The sequence below is a fragment of the Pteropus medius genome, unplaced genomic scaffold (genome assembly GCF_902729225.1).
Source record: "Pteropus medius unplaced genomic scaffold, Ma_sr-lr_union100, whole genome shotgun sequence".
Taxonomy (NCBI): Eukaryota; Metazoa; Chordata; class Mammalia; order Chiroptera; family Pteropodidae; genus Pteropus; species Pteropus medius.
The window spans coordinates 16044214-16062988 of record NW_024349798.1 but is presented as its reverse complement, the minus strand read 5'-3'; the positions used below and the strand labels follow the sequence as shown (position 1 = coordinate 16062988).

Below are 18775 nucleotides of genomic sequence, written 5' to 3'. Positions count from 1 at the left end.
TGATGTTTTTCTTATGATTAGACTGGGGTTTTGGGGTTTGGGGAGAAAGTCTCCACAGATAACGTCATCGTTATGATGTATCGAGGGTGCATACCAGCCACGTGACTTATTGGTGTTGATGTTCACCTTGATGGTCTGAGCGTGTTTGTCAGGTTGTATCCAGGTAAAGTTACTTTGTCCCTCATCCTCCATTTGCAGACCAGCATCTTTGGAAGGAAGTCACTGTGTCCAGCCCACCCTTAAAGAGTGGGGGAGTTATACTCCACCTCCTTGAAGTATCCATATATATTATTTGGAATTCTTTTGCACAGGAGATATATCTACACTTCCCCATTTATTTATTTAATTTGGCAATGACTTCTATACAAATGTATATTCAGTCGCATTTATTTCTCGAGCATTTATTTATATTCGGCAGTTACTTTTAATTCTATGCTTTAAACTGTACATGGATAGACGTCTAGAGGCAGAGGTGAAACATGGATGTGATGTAAAATTTAAGAGACAAACACGGCATGCAGTGAAAAACACCCTTCTCTCGCCTTTCTCACCTGCCCATCCAGCTCCCCACTTGAGAGAGATCTTACGCCTTTACAAACACGTACAAATGTATTCCTTTTATTATTATTATTATTATTTTTACATTTTTGTACCCAAATGATAACTTCCTAGAAACACTGGTTCGCATCCTGGTTATTTTTACGATGCTTTTTTTGGGGGGGGAGAGGTCCCCCCGATCAGGCCGCGCGATGGGGGCTTCGGTGGGCATCTGCATCCATCCGCGGCTCGCATCGCGGCGCCTCGGGTGGTCCAGCGCGCGGCGGGCGTGGGAAGAGCGGTCTCGGAGCCCCGCCCCCGCCTCTGTGACGTCAGCGCCGGAACCTGGAATCCCGGCTCCGCCAGGCGAGGCCAGGCGAGGCGAGGCGAGGCGAGGCTGGCTGGCGGCGGCGGCGGCTGCAGCCGGAGCGGGGCTCCGGCGGCCTCTCGGGGCGCGGGGCGCAGCCATGAGCGAGTCCAGCGCCAGTGCGCTCGCGTCCGGCGGGCCCAGCCGGCAGCCCTTCGTCCACCCAGGTAGGGCGGCGACACCCGTGCTCCCAGCGGTGCGGGGGCGCGCGGCGGGCTCGGGGTGCGGGGAGCGTGGCGCGGGCCCAGCCCCCTCCCCACCTCCCGGGCTGGAGGGAGTGGGGGAAGCGGATCTCTCTTATTCCTGCTCCCCCTCCTCCCACCCATCCGCACCCCATTCAGACAGCGCACGCCCTATCAAAGCAGCACGAGGATGGGAGCCCAGACTGTGGAAGGCTTTGCCTTCCAATTAGTTGCTGGCTGAGGCATCCCGGGCTAGTCTCTGAATGAACTTACCTGTTAAATGAAAAGATTAAGAGATCCCCGCAGGGCCTCATATTCTGGTACGAGGTGCCCGCCCCCCAAACATTTCACGGTTTACAATGAGAGGGACTCGGGACCGAGTTCTGCCTCTCTTGTTTATTTATTGTTTGCCTTCTCTGACCTCAGATTCTTCAGCGGTAAAATGGGAATAGGAAGTTGGTAAGATTAGCTGAGAGAAAGACCTGTGACCTGCCTAGCACAGTGCCTTCTATATAGAAAGGCACAATAAATGGTAGCCAAGCAAGCGTTATAATCTTCTGTTCTTTCTTCTTTTTTATTGGGTAGAAGTTGTGTCCTGCTTTGTGAATTTTTACAAAATTATGTACAACCGCCACGCAATGAAGATAGAAAAGTTGCCAGCACCCAAGCAGGCTTCTTTGTAGCATTCGTATCTTATATTTGACCTTAACAAAACACAAGACCTTGCTGTGAGTTTTATCTGCAGTGTTTTTTCTATTGCAATTTGAGAATAACAGTTTTGTTACAAGGATTTACAGTAAAACATGAATGTAGATTTGGGCATTAGGCCCTTCCGATTGGATTGTTCTCAGGATCTAGAAGTAAAAGAAAAAACAAAAAAGAAGGTATCCAAAAGCGACCCAAACCCTGGGAACTTGCTCAGGAATCAGAACTCACACCGGATTTAATGATAATTCTTTTCTAGCTCATTCGTAAAGCTGGTGGCATCAGCTCAATTTCAGCCTTTCAGTAATGGCCATTCAAAGATTCTTCTCGTTGGTTTCTATTTATCTTCCTCTTATTTTAGCTTTTCTTGAGTTGTAACGTCTTTAAGAGCAGGAATTTGGGAATTGAACACACCAGGGTTCAGATGCTGACTTGACCTCTCATAAACTGTGTGGCCTTGAGCAAGCTACTTCCTTTTCTGAGCCTCAGTTCTCCCATCTATAAAGTGGAAGTTCTGATAGGCGTGGAAGGTGGAGGGCCACCAGGGCCTCTAGAGAGGATTGTCCTCTGAGCCTGTCCCTGCCTATCTCCCCAGCCTCCTCTCCTGCTGCTGGTCCTCCTCTCCCAGGCCCCTGCCACTGGCTAATCCCTCCACACACTTCCCTCCTCACTGTTCCCTCTGCCTGACACATCTGTCACCCCACCCTTCCTGCGGCCAAGTCCTCATGCTTCGGATCTCAGCTTCAATGTCACCTCCTCCAAGAGGCAAAGACCTTGCACTATGTCAAGTAGCCACTGGGAGATATTTTGCCCACCCTTGGGTCCCTCAGTCTCTTGGTGCCTGGCGCGTTCTCTGTTTGCTGAGTGGAATGACTCTTCATGGCTTTTCCCTGTTGCCAAATGTTTTTAATATTCCGGTCATTAAGTACTTTATACCAGCTCATCTTCAACTAGCATGCGTATAGTGACTTTTTTTCTAACTGAGGTATAATTTACATAACAGAATCAACCATCTGAAAGCATACAGTTCAGCAGCATTTATTACATTCACAGTGTTGATATGCAACCGTCACCTCTATCTAATTCCAAAGCACTTTCATCACCCCCAAAGGAAACCCTGTGCTCAGTATCCAGTCACCCCGTCTCCCCAACTCCAAGCCCTTGGCTACCACCAATCTACTTTTTGTCTCTCTTAGTTTTCCTATTCTGGACACCTTATATAAATGGAATCATGCAACATGTGTCCTTTTATAGCTGGTTTTTCCCTTAGCATAAGTAATGGTTTTGAGGATCACCCATGTTGTAGCAGGTGTCTGTGCTCCAGTTCTTTTCATGGCTGAATAATACTCCATTGCACAGATATACCAGCGTATCCATTCACCCACTGATAGACATTCGGATTGTTTCACCTTTTGGCTATTGTGAGTAGCGCTGCTGTGAACATTCAGGTACAAGTTTTCATTTGAACATCTATTTTCAATTCTTTTAGGCGTGTATACCTAGTAGGATTGCTGGGTGACTTGGCAATTTTCTGAGGACCTGCCAAACTCAGAGACTCCCGAGCCTGCTTTAGGGACTGGCTATGACCATTACCCCACTATTTAGTTGGGGAACCGAAGTGACTCTGCCAAGATGCCAGATTGCCATTATGTGACAGCCAGGCCGGACTGAAACCTGTATGATGGCTCTTTCTCCGCCTCAGAGGGCCCCGCTCTTGGGAGGGGACCCAAAGGGCTCTGATGTGACTGTATTTGGATGGAGGGTGGGACTTGGTCTAGGCCTTTGGAACAGGGAACACCTGGAAGGGGAAAGGAATAAAGCTAAACAGCCTCCTTGGACTCTTCCTGTGAGGGAAGTTGGAATTGTTTGGGTTTTGTTTGGTTTTTTTTTCAAAGGTAAATGAGGAGAACCTCTGGCGGTAGTTCTTATGGAGCTGCCTGGCCCACGTGGGAATCCCAGTTATCAGCTGTGTGACCTCGAGCGAGTCCCGTTACCTCTCTGAGCCTCAGTTTTCTTATCTGTAAAGTAGGGATAATCCAACCCCTATCTGCTAGGGCCCCTGAGAAGATGTAACAAGCATGTCAATAAGCTAGCAGCACCCCAGGCAGGAGCTGTGCATTTGAATGGTGGCTGTTGGTATTATTTTAATTGGCTGTGCGCCCATACTTTCTGGAGATATGCTATTAGGTATTTATATAGTTAAACAACTATTCTTTGGACTATGTTAGTCCAACAGAGTGTATTAAGCCTGAAGACAAGTCACCATTCAACCTGCAGTGTTTATTTTTTTTCCCCCTTATCTGCTAAGCGCATACATCTGGGTCACTCATCACCCTGAAAGGTGTCCTGGGAAGAGAGACCTTCTGCAGGTCTGGACGCAGCTGGAGACTGCACAGGACCTTGTCAGGCTGCCATGGTTCTCTGAAGAGCCGCCCCGCGCCCCCAGCTGACTTATTTTTTCTGGAAGAGGCCGAGCTGTGTCCAGCAACTCTCGCCCTGATTAGGCCCAACGGCCTTGGGTGGCTTTATTTTGTTTTTGTTTTTTTTAGGAAATGGAGAATTTAGAGGGATAAAAGGGGGAAATGACTTTTCAGTGTTGTAACCTTTGTTGCAGTCTGGGTGCTTGTTAAAAGAGCATTGTTTGCTGCGGGACCCACCCGGACCTTCTGCAGGAGGGGGGTGGGCTTCCCCTCCACCCACCAGGAGGAGCAGGAAGGGATCTGACCCCGAGCCTTAACTGTATCCTGGGCGTGGGGTCAAGTGGTGAAAGAGGCAGGCCGGGGGACATGCTTTCATAAAGCTGCTCGTCAAACAGGGGAGACACGCCCCGTACAGGTAAAGATGAAAATAGGATAGTTAGAGTTAACCAAAACTGCTGAGAAAGAAAGAAACAGTGATGGGGTAGTGGGGGCGGGGGGGAGGGACCTGCTTAGATGGGTGATTGGGAAGGCCTCCCTGAGGAGACTCCTGAGCTGAGGCTGAGGATGTAAAGGAGTCAGTGCAGGTGACTGTGGCGTGCAGGTGGGCACAGCATTCGGAGGGGGAGGGGCGTACAGGAAGAGCAGAGGGCTGGAGGAGGGAATGACCTTGGGTGTTTGAAGAGGCCCCCGGCTGGAGCTTAGGTGACGAGATAGGATGAGGCAAGGCAAGCAGGAGCCGGTTCCCTGGGGACCTGGTCAGCCCGGTCACCGGTTTGATTTGGGGCTCAAGTGTGTAACTGTCTTGACTTCCTCGCAGAACTCAGTGACGTGGGCGTTAACTTGCCCATTCTACCCTTTTGAAACGGAGGCTCTGAGAAGTTACTTGACAAGCTTCTGAAACAGGAGGACCTTAACGTGAACGTAGAGCCAGTGTGTCCACGGATGCATTGGACAGATGTTTAATGAGCACCTGTTCCATGTCCGGCCCCACACTGACCTCCAGGGCTGTCAGAGTGAGTAAGGCTTGCTGAAGTCTTTGCTCAGGATTCAGACCTTGGCTGGGTCTGGGCAAAGTTCTTGTCTTCTCTGAACTTTCTGTATTGCAAATCAGAGTAATACATGAAGTCTCTGTGAGAATCACAGGAAATAAGCGTGCAAAGAGTTTGGCGTAATCACACCACATGGTAAATGCTGGTCGTCATGACAGTCACCTCCAGGCTCTTTGGATATATGTTTCGGAGAGATCCTGGCCAACAAGGATGAACACTGCACCTAAGGAGTAGCTTGGGGCATAGCAAGAAAGGTCCCCACCTCAAACAGAAATCTTCATGTACATGAACTTCGTCCATTAAAAGCCAGAGTCGGTTATTCGTCGGTAATAACTAGTGTCGGCTCCTCAGTAAGTGGCTACACGTGTATAGCACAGGGTGCCAGCATTGCTGTAAGCCAGGGAGCGGCAAAGTACAGCCACAGGCCGAATCCAGGATGCCACCTATTTTTTTTTATAAGGTGTTATTAGAACATGGTCGCGCCCATTTATTTATGGATTATGGTTGTTTTCCTGCTGTAAAGTACTTGTGATGGAGACCATGTGATAAATAGTATTTGCGCTCTGGCCCTTTACAGAAGAGGTTCACTGACCTGTTTTCTAAGACTTTACACATACCCATCTAACCCTCAGGATGGCTGTGTGTCACCTGTGGGAAAACCGAAGCACAGGATGGTCAAGAAACTTGCCAGGTGTACTGTATTGTAGTATAAAAGAATATCGAATGTCAACCATAACTGCAAAATAAAAATTATTTTTAAAAAAAGAAAGAAACTAGACCTACGCTGGGATTCGAATCCAGGCAGCTGGCTTCAGAGGCTGTGCTCTTAACCACCGTGTGATGTCAGCTCCTCAGACAGACAGAATTACAGCAACTGCTCCACACACAGCCCACTGGATGTTCTATGGGCTTGAAAACCAGGAGACCTGGGTTCTGAGCCCAGCGTGGCTCTGATTACTCGGTGAGTCACGGTTCCTGAAGGCTGTTTGCTCATGTGTTCATAAAACCTTGGACCCAGCCAGCCCCAGGCCTTGCCCAGGTGCCAGGTGCCAGGTGCCATGATTCACGCAAGTCCTCTCAGCCCTGCAGTTCTGAAGTCTGGCAGACGGAGGTGGCTCCCAAGGCCCCTGGCTCCTCCCCCTCTCAGACTAGGCTCTGGGCTTCTGTGAATGAGACCCCTGCATATTGTCCAGTACAGTAGCCACTAGCCACATGTGGCTGTGGAAATGTACATTTAATAAAATCTGTTGAAATTCCTTCCTTCGGTGTCAATGGCCGCATTTCAGTTGCTCAGTGGCCGCACGTGGCTAGTGGTTACCGTATTGGAAGGTACAGATATAGAACATTTACACCATGGCAGGACATTGCAGCCTGACGCGTGATGCCCTGGCGTGGGACGTAGCCGTGCCAACCTGTGCAGCTCAAGGACAGAAATAGCCACAATGCTAGCCAGAGAGATCCTGTTAAATCTGGGTTGGATCGTGTCATTCCTCTGCTTAAAAGCCCTCATGGTTCCCACCTTATCCAAGTAAAAGCCGTAGCCTCACCATGGCCCACAGGCCCTGGTGGCCTTGACTTTCTACCCTGATACTCCTCTCCCCGCTGACTCCGCTCCAGCCACATTGGCCGCCTTCCTGTTCTTCCAATGGTCCTGCCTCAGGGCCCTTGCACTTGCTTTTTTCATAACTAGCTATGTGGTTCCTTCTCTCCCTTTTTCTAAGCTTAGTACAAACCCATCCCAGCCTCATCTTATCACTATCTGAAATATATTGTTCTTGCATATTTACTCTCTGTCTCCTTAGCCAGAATGTAAGTCTCAGTAAGGTAGGGTAATTTGTATGTCGTGTTCAGGGCTGTCTTCCATTTCTAGAAGAGTGTGTGGCACATAGCAGTTGCTCAGTAAAGTTTTCAAGTATGCGAGTGAATGAATGAATGAATGAATGAGTGGATGGGTGGGTGGCCTTTCCAGGGGTAGGGCCGTGATGAATCCCTGGCCTCGGAGGTTCTTGAGCACTTGGTGGAGATGTGGCAGCTTCAGCTGGATTCCCTGGACTGTGGGCCCCTGGGTAAGACTGTGGTAGCTGTGAGCACAGATGACTCAGGTGCCCTGTCTCCGGCTGGCACAATAAAAACAGTGTCAAACCACAGGAGATGAGTAGAAGGAAGTCCAAAAAGTTCTGAAATCTACTAATTACTAATAACGATGCTTTATTAGTAATATCAAATTGGGTGTGCACATATCATTTGATCATTGCTTGAGATAATAGCGAAGCCTGTTCCTAATTGGGCTGGTTTGCGTAAAGTACCCAAAATAGGAAGAATGTAATATCTGGTCAACATCTCAATATTTTTTTGCCAGCTTTTTCTTCCTCCTTTAAGATTTTTTTCAATTGTGAAAAAAATATATCATCCTTAAATCTTTTTCTCATTTTTTAGTGCCGCTGCTTTGCTGGCGTGCTAAGCGCATACTTTGGTCTGTCCGGTGGGTGATCCAGTATTGCTTGTATCTCTAGCACCAAATCCATTCATTCATGATTCATTCATTCATCCATGAATCATTCATTCATTCATTGGTGAAGGAGAGAGATGGGGTCGCTGCCCTCACGGAGGTTATCGTCTAATGGGGGAGGGAGAGAGTCAGAGACAACACACAAGTAAACAGGGAGGAGGTTGGGGTAATAACACGGATGGGCACTTAGAGGAAATATGCTGCTTGAAGAAGTGAGTGGCAGCTCATCAAGGTGAGTCTGCAAACCCTCATTGTCTCCAGAGTCCGAGCCCCGGCCCGCAGTCCTATGCAGAAAGGGACTCCATTGCAACTAAATTAATTCCCACAGCAGCTGGCAAGAGGCCAGGACTGGATGACCCAGAAGGTCCCTTCTTACCCAGAGTTTCCAAGGTTCTGTGAGTGGGAAGAAAAACCCTGAAGTGAACCCAGCACCAAATACGGTTGGGCTCCGTTCTTGGCAAGCACTTACTTGATGGAGGCTGGTGGGGGTTTTAGTACCGTTCAGATCACAGTTGGCCTGAACCCACAACCCGGGAGGGTTAGTGCCCGTTGGTAGAATTTGATATCCTGCGAAAAGAGCTCCCAAGAAAGTTGGGACTTAAGGATGCTCTCCAGATGTGCCTGCCTCTGCCCATTCATTCATTCACTCTTCAGATGGAGGCCCTTCGAGGAGCAAGACTCTGCTCTATGCTTCAGAGAGACTGACTTGGTCCGTAACCTGTAAGAATATCAGACACTGCAAGAAATACTTATGCCTGCCCCTGCCCCACCCCCAATCTCCTGTAAAGACCCAGTTATCCACCCAGAATAATCTACTTGCTGGAATCTGGCTCCAATGGCCAACAGATTCTAGGGATTCCTAGATGGAGGCACCCCGATATCCGAAATATGTTCCTACCTCCTGTGCAAATGGTCAACCAACAGCCCATACACTGACCACAGGAGTGAAGTTGCCATGCCGACGACTCTTTCAGCTGGACCAGCCAGCTCAAGAGAACATCCGACACTAACTGTAAGGAGACGTTCTCATTCTCCGAGGATGAGAAAGCCGAGGCTCAGCGAGATGCCGTGACCTGCCTTTCTAAGGAGCGGTGGAACCAGGAGTCTGTCTTGACATCGAAGCTTGGGCAAGCCGCCATCTCTCTGGGACTCAGGGTCCCTGATGAAAAGCCGGGGCTGCGAAGCCTTCGCTGTCTGCCCTGGCTGCTGGGGTGAGAAACCATGTGCTGTCAGGCTTTGGAAAGTGTGTGGTCCTCCGTGAAAGCAAGAGGAGCCGGAGCTTAGTTGTAAAAGTGTTCAAAGGTAGGGGGCGATTTTCTTTTCATTTGAAGATGGAGCCCTTCCCTAGAATGTCTGAGAAGGAAAAACCATTCCTCTGCGGTGACGGTCATTTTGAAAATATAGTTTTCCACCACGGACTGTTATGCGGTGTGAATAGGACGGAGCTTTCCTGTGGAGCGTGTAAGCGCAATCAGGTCATTAATCGGTATGCATTTTGGTGTTTATGAAACACTTCTGAATCCATGGCCTACCGATTGTTTCATGGCAAAGACCACAGCTTGGGCATTTGACAACCCTGTGATAGGTTCCTAGTTCCAACACTTCCTGGCTGTGTTAGTAGGCAAGGCACTTAACCTCTCTGAGCCTCAGTTTCTTCATCTGTAAAACGGGATAATTCTAGTCAAAGAGTAGTTCAGAGCATTAAGAGTGGTGATGCATTCAGAGTACCTCGAATAGCATGATACGGGGTAAGCGTTCAATAAATCCTAGCCGGTATTAGTTATGTGGCCTGTAACTCCGCCCTCACGATCACACCAGTGAGGTCCATGGTGTCACATCTCCGGTGCCAGAGATGAGAAACATGTGACTCAGAGATAGTCATCGTCTTGCCTGGGGTGGCCTTGCTAGTGGGTGACAAGCTAGGCCAGGCTCCATCCGTGACCCCACAACTGCTGAATATTCAATATAGGTCAGTACCATTCCAGATTCAAAGACCTTTGTTCGCGGTTAATAACAGCTCTTTGTTGCTGTCCAGAGGGAGGAGTGGCCTCCAGCCAGGGCTTGGACCCTCAAGCCTCCCGGCTTCTGCCCGCTTCACCCCCCATATTTGCTCAGGGAGCTGCCGTTACTAATGGGAAATGTGTCATATCTTCGGGGTGTGCTGTAGCAGGGCAGTGGAAGGTCGAGCGAGACTGGCATGCTTGCACTTGGCACCTGGCAGGGTTCCAGACACGTGGCTGTGTGTCATCCGCAGTGGGACTGCTGTTCCGTCGTGTCTGCCTGTGCCCGTCAGAGAGGCGCTCCAACCCCGAGCCAGGCCTTGGCCACTTCTCTCCTCCCCACGCTCCCTCTGCCCCTGCTTGTCCTGTTAGCCGTGTGTGCATTTATGGAGCCCACTGTGTGCTAGGCACGGGGCTGAGTACTGCTAACTGTATGATTACCCTTAATGCCCAAAAGTGGGCCCCTGTGGTGGGTCCCGTCCTTGGCCTCGCAGCCTCTATCTACAGTGACCCTCTAAAATTTGGTCAGATCATGACGTGCTTGGCCCAGAGCCCTCAGTGGCCTCCCATCTGCCACATCCAAGGGTCATAGCACAGCCCACCAAGTCTGACTCGGTCTGGCCCCAGCCACCTCCCTGACCTCTGCTTTTCCATTCTCTGTCCCGGTCACCTCTCGTTGCTTAACAGACTACTCCAAATGTGATGGCTAAAGCCATTTTATTGTTTCTGCTGATTCTGTGCATCAGGAAATCAGGAGAGCATGGAGGAGGTGTTTTGCTCTGCCACGTGTCACGTCTGCTGGGCCGGAGCGTCTCGTCCTCCGGCAGGTTAGCTCAGGCTCGTTCATGTGGCAACAGCTGGGGTCCAGGGAGCAGCAGAAACCCGCAGGCTTAGAATTGGGACCGCATCACTTCTGCGGCATTCTGGTGGTCCAAGCAGATCAGAGGGCCAGTCCTCATCCCGTGAGTGCATGTGAAGCTCGTCGCGCAGGGCCCGGTGCATAGGAAATGCTCCATAAACGTCGTGGTCATCATGATGCATTTGCATAGCACTTTATGCCCTTCAGAGTTTTATATCATATGTCGTCTTACCCTACACTATGTGAAGATAGTTGGGGCAAGTATTACTAGCCCCATCTGACGAATGAAGACCAGAGTTTAGATAAGTACCTACGGTCACACATTTAGCTAGTGACTGCAGCCAAACACTAGCTCTCAGATACCATGCAATTTAAAGCATATTTGCAGACACATCTGTGGAAAGGGAACCCATTTGCAAATGATTTCCTTATCCTAAGCATCATCCTGGTAATTAAGATACAGATGCTTTTGTCAGTAGCCCAGGCTACTGACTCTGCAAGATGTAGTTATGTCTCTGAGGTCCAAGTCTCCTAAGGTTTTGTTTGTTGGCTCCCGAGCTCACCGGGGTGAGTGATGATTTTCCTTTTACTTACGCAGAGAGCCTGTCCTTAGACTCCAGTTGCTTTTCTCCTCCACCTGTGAATTTCCTCCAAGAATTGCCAAGCTACCGGTCCATTGCACGCAAGAGGACAAACATCGTTTCCCGAGACAAGCAAAGTGGCACTTTGCTGAAGCCAACAGACTCTTACAGCTCCCAGCTGGAGGGAGGGATCGCTGAAAACCTCAACAGCCAGTCCATTCGAAAGTATGCACTGAACATCTCCGAGAAGCGGAGACTAAGGTTTGTGCATCTGATGTAGGTTTTGCGCAGAGGTGCGTTTTACGCACGGAATGCATTTCCTGAAGAGATCACGTAGGCTAAACTTTATTACTTAGGGTAAGCCAAGCTGCTGTGACAGATACCCAAATCTGTAAACGCTCAATGTATTAGAAGTTTATATCCTGTTCACATAAAAGTCCTTGGTCAGGTCAGTGGGGGACTCTGCAGTCATTGAGGCACCCATTCGGATTTTTTTTATCTTGTGGCTCTGCCACCCTCTCGCTCCTAGCCAAAGCCTCACTGTTGCCTGCATCCAGCCAGTGGAAGGGGAAAGAGTATGGAGTATGAGTGTACCAGCTAGCTATGCTGTGCAATACATCGCCCCGCAATTTAAATACTTAAAACCACAGCTTCACAAGTCTGCAAGTCAGTGCTGGGAGGTTCTTCTAGTTCCTATCATGAGCTGCAGTCAGACAGGTGGCTCTCCTGATCTGGTTTCGGGGTCACCTGGCTGCAGACAGGTCTGGAGTGATGTCATCCTCCAGCGGATTAGCTCAGGTTTCTTAGCGTGGCAGCAGCAGGCATCCCAAGAGAGGAGCAGAAACCTGTAAGACTTCTGGAAGCCTGGGCTTAGAACTGACACTTCTGCATTCTGTGGTTCAAGCAGATCACAGGGCCAGTCCAGAACGTAATGTTTTTGCGGCTCATCTGTGTTGTAACATGTCCCAGCACTTCGTTCTTTCTTCATGGCTGAATGACATTCTATCGTGCGGATATAGCTCACGTTGTTTATTCATTCATCTGTCAATGGACGTTCAGTTTGTTTCCACCCTTTGACTGTTGAACGTTCCAGAACGACTTTTTGTTTGAGACCCGTTTTCCACTCTTTGGGGATAGCTGCCTAGGAGTGGGATTGCCGGGTCACGTGATAATTCCACATTTCACTTTTCGAGGAGTGGCCACACCACTTTACATTCCCACCCGCAGCGTCTGAGGGATGCAGGGTTTCCACATCCTCTCCACTAGGGTTTCATTTGATGCTGAGGCTCGGCCGTGCTACCGTGGTCACTGGCATGTGCATTTTTAATGCAGGGACATTCAGGAGACCCAGATGAAGTATTTATCCGAGTGGGACCAGTGGAAACGGTACAGCAGCAAGTCTTGGAAGAGGTTCATAGAGAAGGCTCGTGAGATGACGACGCACCTGGAGCTGTGGCGGGAAGACATCCGCAGCATAGAAGGTACCACGCTCCACGCGCTGCAGAAGCCCCCAGTGCCTGGGGGGAAAGGGCACTTCCATCTTCACCAACCTTCAGCTGAACTAGCATTTCCTTCCATGATAAATACGAATAACACCGCAGCTACGATTAGTGGAACCTGGGTCTTTGTCACCAGGAAAATCACAGATAGTCTCCTGCCCCCTTCCAAATGCCGTTATCTTAGAAAACCGTTTCTGCTCATCACTACTTTGAAATTACAGCCGTTATTAGATCTGCCCCTAGATCCCGTTATTTAATGTGTTAGTGAAGATGCTCATGTATTATTCTGTCACAGGTTTGGTTTTTAATATGATGATAACCACATGTTCATTTGTATTTTGTGCATCTAAAACATGATCCTGAGACGGGGTTCATTAGACATCCAGAGACTGTCACAGGTGCCCAGGGCCCTGAAGATAATAAGAATCTCTACTCTTTCATAATGGTGACAATTAGGAATCAGTATTGCATTAGGAAGCTTGGGCTGCTGTGACAAAGTACTATAGACTGGGGGGCTTACACAACAGACATTCATTTTCTTAAAGTTCTGGAGACTGAGGTTCAAGATCAGGCCACCTTCTCACTGTGTCCTCACATGACCTCTTTTTTTTGTGCATTCTCAGAGAGAGAGAGGCTCTCACTGGTGCCTTTTCTTAAATGAGTATGAATCCCTTCATGAGGGACCCACCCTCATCTAAACTTCATCACCTCCCAAAGGCCCATTTCCAAATACCGTCCCATTGCGGGTTAGGGCTCCATCATATGAATTGGGGCAGGGGGACCCAATTCCTTCTATAGCAAGTATACAAGAATTGGAAGTTGTGCCAAAATATAACATTGGAAAAAAACATTCCAACATCTGGGGGACATAGCAGAGCCAAGGAGAAAAAAATACCTTTTTGGAGTACAGTTTCTATCATAAAGCAAAACGATTTACAAGCACCTCCTCAAAACTGCTAAAACAAATTTTATGAAGTTTGTAAGGAATGTAGTAGGATCTATAGAAGAAATCGTCACCCCCGTTATTGCTATTTTGAGACCTAAAAAATACCACTGTGATCCATTCAATGAACTACTTTTTTTTTTTTTTTTTTTGGTGCTTGTTTAATTGGGGGAATATAAACATTTCTAAGGGATTTCATTAGACACTTAGAACTTTAGCCACCCACTTTTGAAATTTAAGCGAAGTCATGTTTGGAGTAAAATATAATAAAAGCAAACCTTTACTGAACCTTCCCTATGAACCAGGCCTTGTGTTAAACATTTTACTCGTATTAATTATCTCAGTTAATCCTCACAGGAGCCTTTCACGTAGGTATTTATCATTTGCATAGCTCAGAGAAGTTAACATACTTGTGTTCACTGGCTAGGACAAGGCGGACCCAGAATTTGAACCCAGGCCGTCATGCTTTGGAGCCCGAGGTTTTAGCCGCCATGCCCAGCTTCCTCTCTTGTTAAGTGGTGGCTTTTCTGGAGAGTTTCATTCACAAAGTGCTTGTGTATTGCAAGGTCATTTCCCCTTGGGGACCTGGGACCTTGATTTTCTCTTCAGTGACTCCAGTCCTGTGATTTCTTGGCTGGCTAGGTACTCATCTGGCAGAAAATGAAGATGTGATAATCTAGCTCCTTGCCTCTGGCAAGGTTGCCGGGTTTCGAGAGAAGCAAATTGTGGGTCTCTTATATCTTCACTCATAGAAGATAAGTTCTTCCCCCCCGCCCCGCCCCCCGCAAGAACAAGCAGACAGCCTCACTCTTTAAGTGCTCTTTGTCTGTTCTTTGTAAATTTAATCATTATCTGGTGGAAGATCCACTTTCTATTTGAAAATCAATGAATTTAATTCATTACCTTAACAGAATAAAGGAGAAAAATTATATGATTATCTCAATAGATGCAGAAAAAGCATCGGTACAATTCAGTTCTCATTCTTAGCAAGGAAGAAATAGATGGGAATTTCTTAATCTGGCAGAAAAATATCTAGAAAAATCCTTCAGCAGCTCTTATACTTAGACCCATAGAACAGGATAGAGAATTCAGAAACAGATGCAGAAGATACATGTATAGTCAATTACAGAAATACTATTGTGATTCATTGGGGGAACGGATGGCCTTTTCTATAAATGGTGCTGCGTCAATTAGACATTCATATGAGAAAAGATTACTGAGTCCTCCTTCGCATTCTCAAATGGTTAATTCAAGAGTTAAGTGTAGATTTACAAGCTAAAGATTAAACCGTCAGGAAGTAGAACCTTTAAGGTTCTACCAACAGTAGAAAAAAACAAATGTTTCTAACTCCTTCCGCCACCAAGATTCCTCCAACTTCAGCCCTCTGCGGCTGATTGAATCTACGGTGGGTAGTGGGTCAATCTGCCTAGCCGGTGATGTTTGGATTTTTTTTCCCCAGGGAAATTTGGCACTGGGATTCAGTCCTATTTCTCCTTCTTGCGGTTTCTCGTGTTGCTGAATTTGGTGATATTTCTCATCATCTTTATGCTGGTTTTGCTCCCCATCTTGCTCACCAAATACAAGATCACCAACAGCAGCTTTGTGCTCAATCCATCCAAAGCCGTGGGTGAGTCTAAGGCCTGGTTTGCCCAGAAGAGTGTATCGTCACTGCACACCTGGCTACCATGCTTCCTTCTGTGGGAATCTTTACGTTCTTGGTGTTGGGTGACTGTATTAGTTAGGATGGGCTAGGTTATGCTGCAGAAACAAATGACCTCATAACTCTCAGCACCTAATAACCACAAAGATTTTTTTTTTCTTGCTCACAGTACCTGTCCATCACTCGTTAATGGTAGCTTTGTTCCCTGTCTTCAGTCTGGAGCCCAAGCTGATGGAACAGCCTCTATCTGGACCATTGACTGTCAGTATGTTCAAAGGAAAAAGAGCCATGACAAAGATACTGACTCCTAAAGCTTCTGCCTAGAGATGACACACGTTATTTCTGCCACATCTCAATAGCCAAAGCAAGTCACTTGGCCACTCCCGAGTTCAGCATTTGGGAGCCGAACTGCAGGGTCAGAAAGGGGAATATTTAGCAAACATAATACAATCTCCTCCAATGTTTTTATTTTAAGACTTTCATCTCCAATAATGGTGATGCTTAGGGCTACCCTTTATTAAACACCAAGCATGTGTCAATGGCCAGTGCTGGACCTGTGTTTTCTTACTGAATTCTCAACGTAAGTCAGATCTTCTGGGCATTTTGTTTATTCAAATGGGGAGAGCTTCGGTCATTCCACAGACATTCAATGACCCTCTAGTACCAGGGTCTGTGGTGGGGGGTTAGACGTGGAGACCTCATGCTTCTCCTGTCACATAACTCCTTTCCTGGAAGAACTAACTGTCCTCTAGGATCACTTCTGTGTCCCTGTACATTTCCCCTCCTCATATTTGTCTCAATTCTATCACACCCCAAAATATAATAGGAATAATGTGGAAACCTTGACTTAGTTCAGGGCACTGGCACTCACAGAGTGCCTACTGTATGCCACATGCTACATTCTCATGTTCTAATATGTGCATTTTACAGATAAATGTTACCTGCCGCTGTGTGAAAACGTTGGGTTCTTATTTTCAAGGCCCGGCTCTGCAAGTGGATTAGATTTTCTGAGCCTCCGTCTCCTTATGCATAGAATGGAAATGCTAATTTAAATAGTGGGACAGTTATTTCATTATCAGATAGCACCTCACTAATTAATAGTCGGCTCATTAATACTTGGCTCATTAATAAAAAATAATACTTATTATTTAAACTATAAATAATTGAAAACAATACTATAAATTCTATATTGTTTAATATAGAAAATAAAAACAAAGAATTATCATTTAAGCAATACTCATAATTAAAAAATGAGTATTCAATAAGATAATAGTGCTTAGAACATGGAAAGTGCTCAATAAACGGCAGCAGTTTTTTTTTGTTTTATGTGGTTTTTTTTTTTAGTATTATGTCTTTCTAGAGGAACTGCAAGCCATTGCCTCTCTCATGTGAGTTTGGAGCCTGGACACTTAACCCATAGACCCAACTGCCTGTTCACTTCTCTCTTCGGCCATAAGCAGGGCCTTGGTCGGTGGGAAACCACTCTCTGGAGAAAATGCAGTGGGGCTCTATAAGTGTGGCCACCACACAGCCCTTCTTTCTCATCACTGTTTTCTCTGATTATGTCCTCTCCCTGCACACACACGTGCTTTTTTTAAAAAACTTACCTGGTAAACGTTATCCCTTAAGAAAAGAATCGGAGTCTCCCTCTTCCTTTTCTTCACCTTTCATCCCTCCTTCATTTCAACAAGTGTTTATTGAGCACCTACTGTGTGCCAGGCCTTGAGCCAGGCACTGAGGCTACAAGAGGGAACATCACACCTGGAGACAGGAGGCTGAGGGGTCCCCAAAGCTCTCTGTGAAGGCAGGGGCATTTAAATGGAGCCCAGGAAGGCAAAGAGTAGGCAGCTGTTGAGCTCAGGGAAGCATCTTCACGCAGAGAAACAGCATCTGCAAAGGTCAAGAGCTGGGGAAAAAAACATATTAGAGAAACAAAAAGCTTGGCCATGGTGGGTTGGCAAACTTTTCCTGTAAAGGGCCAGATAGTAAATATTTTGGGCTTTGCAGGCCACACAGTCTCTGTTGCCAGGATTCAACGCTGCCACAATGGCTCAAAAGTGGCCAGCGACAAATGTCATGAACGAGCGTGGCTATGTTCCTATAACTAAGTATTAACAAAACAGGCGGCTGGCCAGATTTGGCCCATGGCCCTCTAGACTTGAGGGTTGTGAGTGAGGAGTGGAGTAGCAGACATCTCGTTCCATTTTCCTGGCTCCTCTTCAACTGGGATGATTGTCTCCCTCCTCCCTTCGTGGAATATCATGTCCATACAACCATTTGAGCACCTCCTAGAAACCTAAAAGCTACTTGCCTTTTTTTACCTCTTGATGGCGAGCTTTTCAAGGGCAGGAGCTGCTTCTTACTCGTCATTTTGTCTCCAAAATCTACCTGGTGCGTAGCGACCAAGCTATGATTGTTGAATGAATAAACAAACACATGCATGTTAGAATGGTAAAACGGTAGAGCTGGGAAATTGGCCTTGAAGGAGCTAGTTCAACATTCTCACTTTAACGAAGGAGAAACTCCAGCCCAGAAAAGGAGGGATAGTTTGGATTATTTTTTCCAATTTGTCGCTCCCTCGTATGACCTTGTAGGGCCTCTCACTGTGGGTGGAGAGTACTCCCTGCTCCGTTGATATTGCACGTGGCCACGTGGCTTGTGTTTGTCTATTGGGTTGAAATAGCTTCGTGTGGCTTCCCTTACGAGACGAGCCATGAGGAGAGCAGCTCCCAGGTGAGCCATTTCCTCTTTAGTTTGGGCCCCAGAATGGAGTCACGTGGAGCAGACCTGAGCCCAACTGGAAGCCCTGCAGTCCATCCCGGCTCAGCCTGAATCAGCCAAATGAACTCCGACTGCAGATCCATGAATGAGAAAATAAATGGCCAGTATGTTAAGTCGCTGAGACTGCGAGGTTATTTGTTACACAGCGATAGCCGACTGATAACAGAGGAAGTAAATTAGTTGTTCAAGGATAAGGTAGTGTCACTAAAGTTGGTATTCAAGTAATTTCTTGGTCTTTTATACATATGTAAAGAGATGTATTTTTCAATGAAACTGCATGTTTATTTACACACACGTAGAAATCTTTTAAAATTGGATTACGCAAAATGGAATAACAATTATATCAGTCACATATTCCAGAATATGTGTAAACATGAACCCCAAAACACGGAACACCAATATAAGCAGAAAACATGTTCTGTAAGTGGACCCGCATACAAAACGTGCAGAAAAAACATCTATTCCCTAGAGGTTTGGGATGAATAAGGAAAGAGAGATGCTACCATACTTGATACACTGGGGTTTGTTTTGCAATAGAAAATCACAAATATATTAACACATCCATACACAAATATGCCCATATATATGACATATGTAAGTGTGTATATGTATAATGCATGTATGCACAAAGTGTGATAGACGAGTTACAAAGACCATAAAACTGTTTCCACTGATGATGGTCT

At 47.0% G+C, this 18775-nt stretch overlaps 1 protein-coding gene across 2 annotated transcripts in view; it reads left to right on the top strand.

Annotated features, from left to right (window-relative positions):
- The first annotated feature begins 852 nt into the window (after positions 1–852).
- TMC7 (transmembrane channel like 7) overlaps positions 853–18775 on the top strand; it is a 43594-nt gene continuing 25671 nt past the window's right edge. Inside the window, exons 1-4 of one of the 2 annotated variants that reach the window (XM_039885447.1) lie at positions 853–1071; positions 11227–11470; positions 12542–12690; positions 15111–15278. In XM_039885447.1, the coding sequence (XP_039741381.1) occupies positions 1005–1071; positions 11227–11470; positions 12542–12690; positions 15111–15278 (628 nt within the window). In that variant the 5' untranslated portion in view covers positions 853–1004. The remainder of the gene's footprint in view (positions 1072–11226; positions 11471–12541; positions 12691–15110; positions 15279–18775) is intronic. The other variant, XM_039885446.1, reaches the window with a different exon arrangement.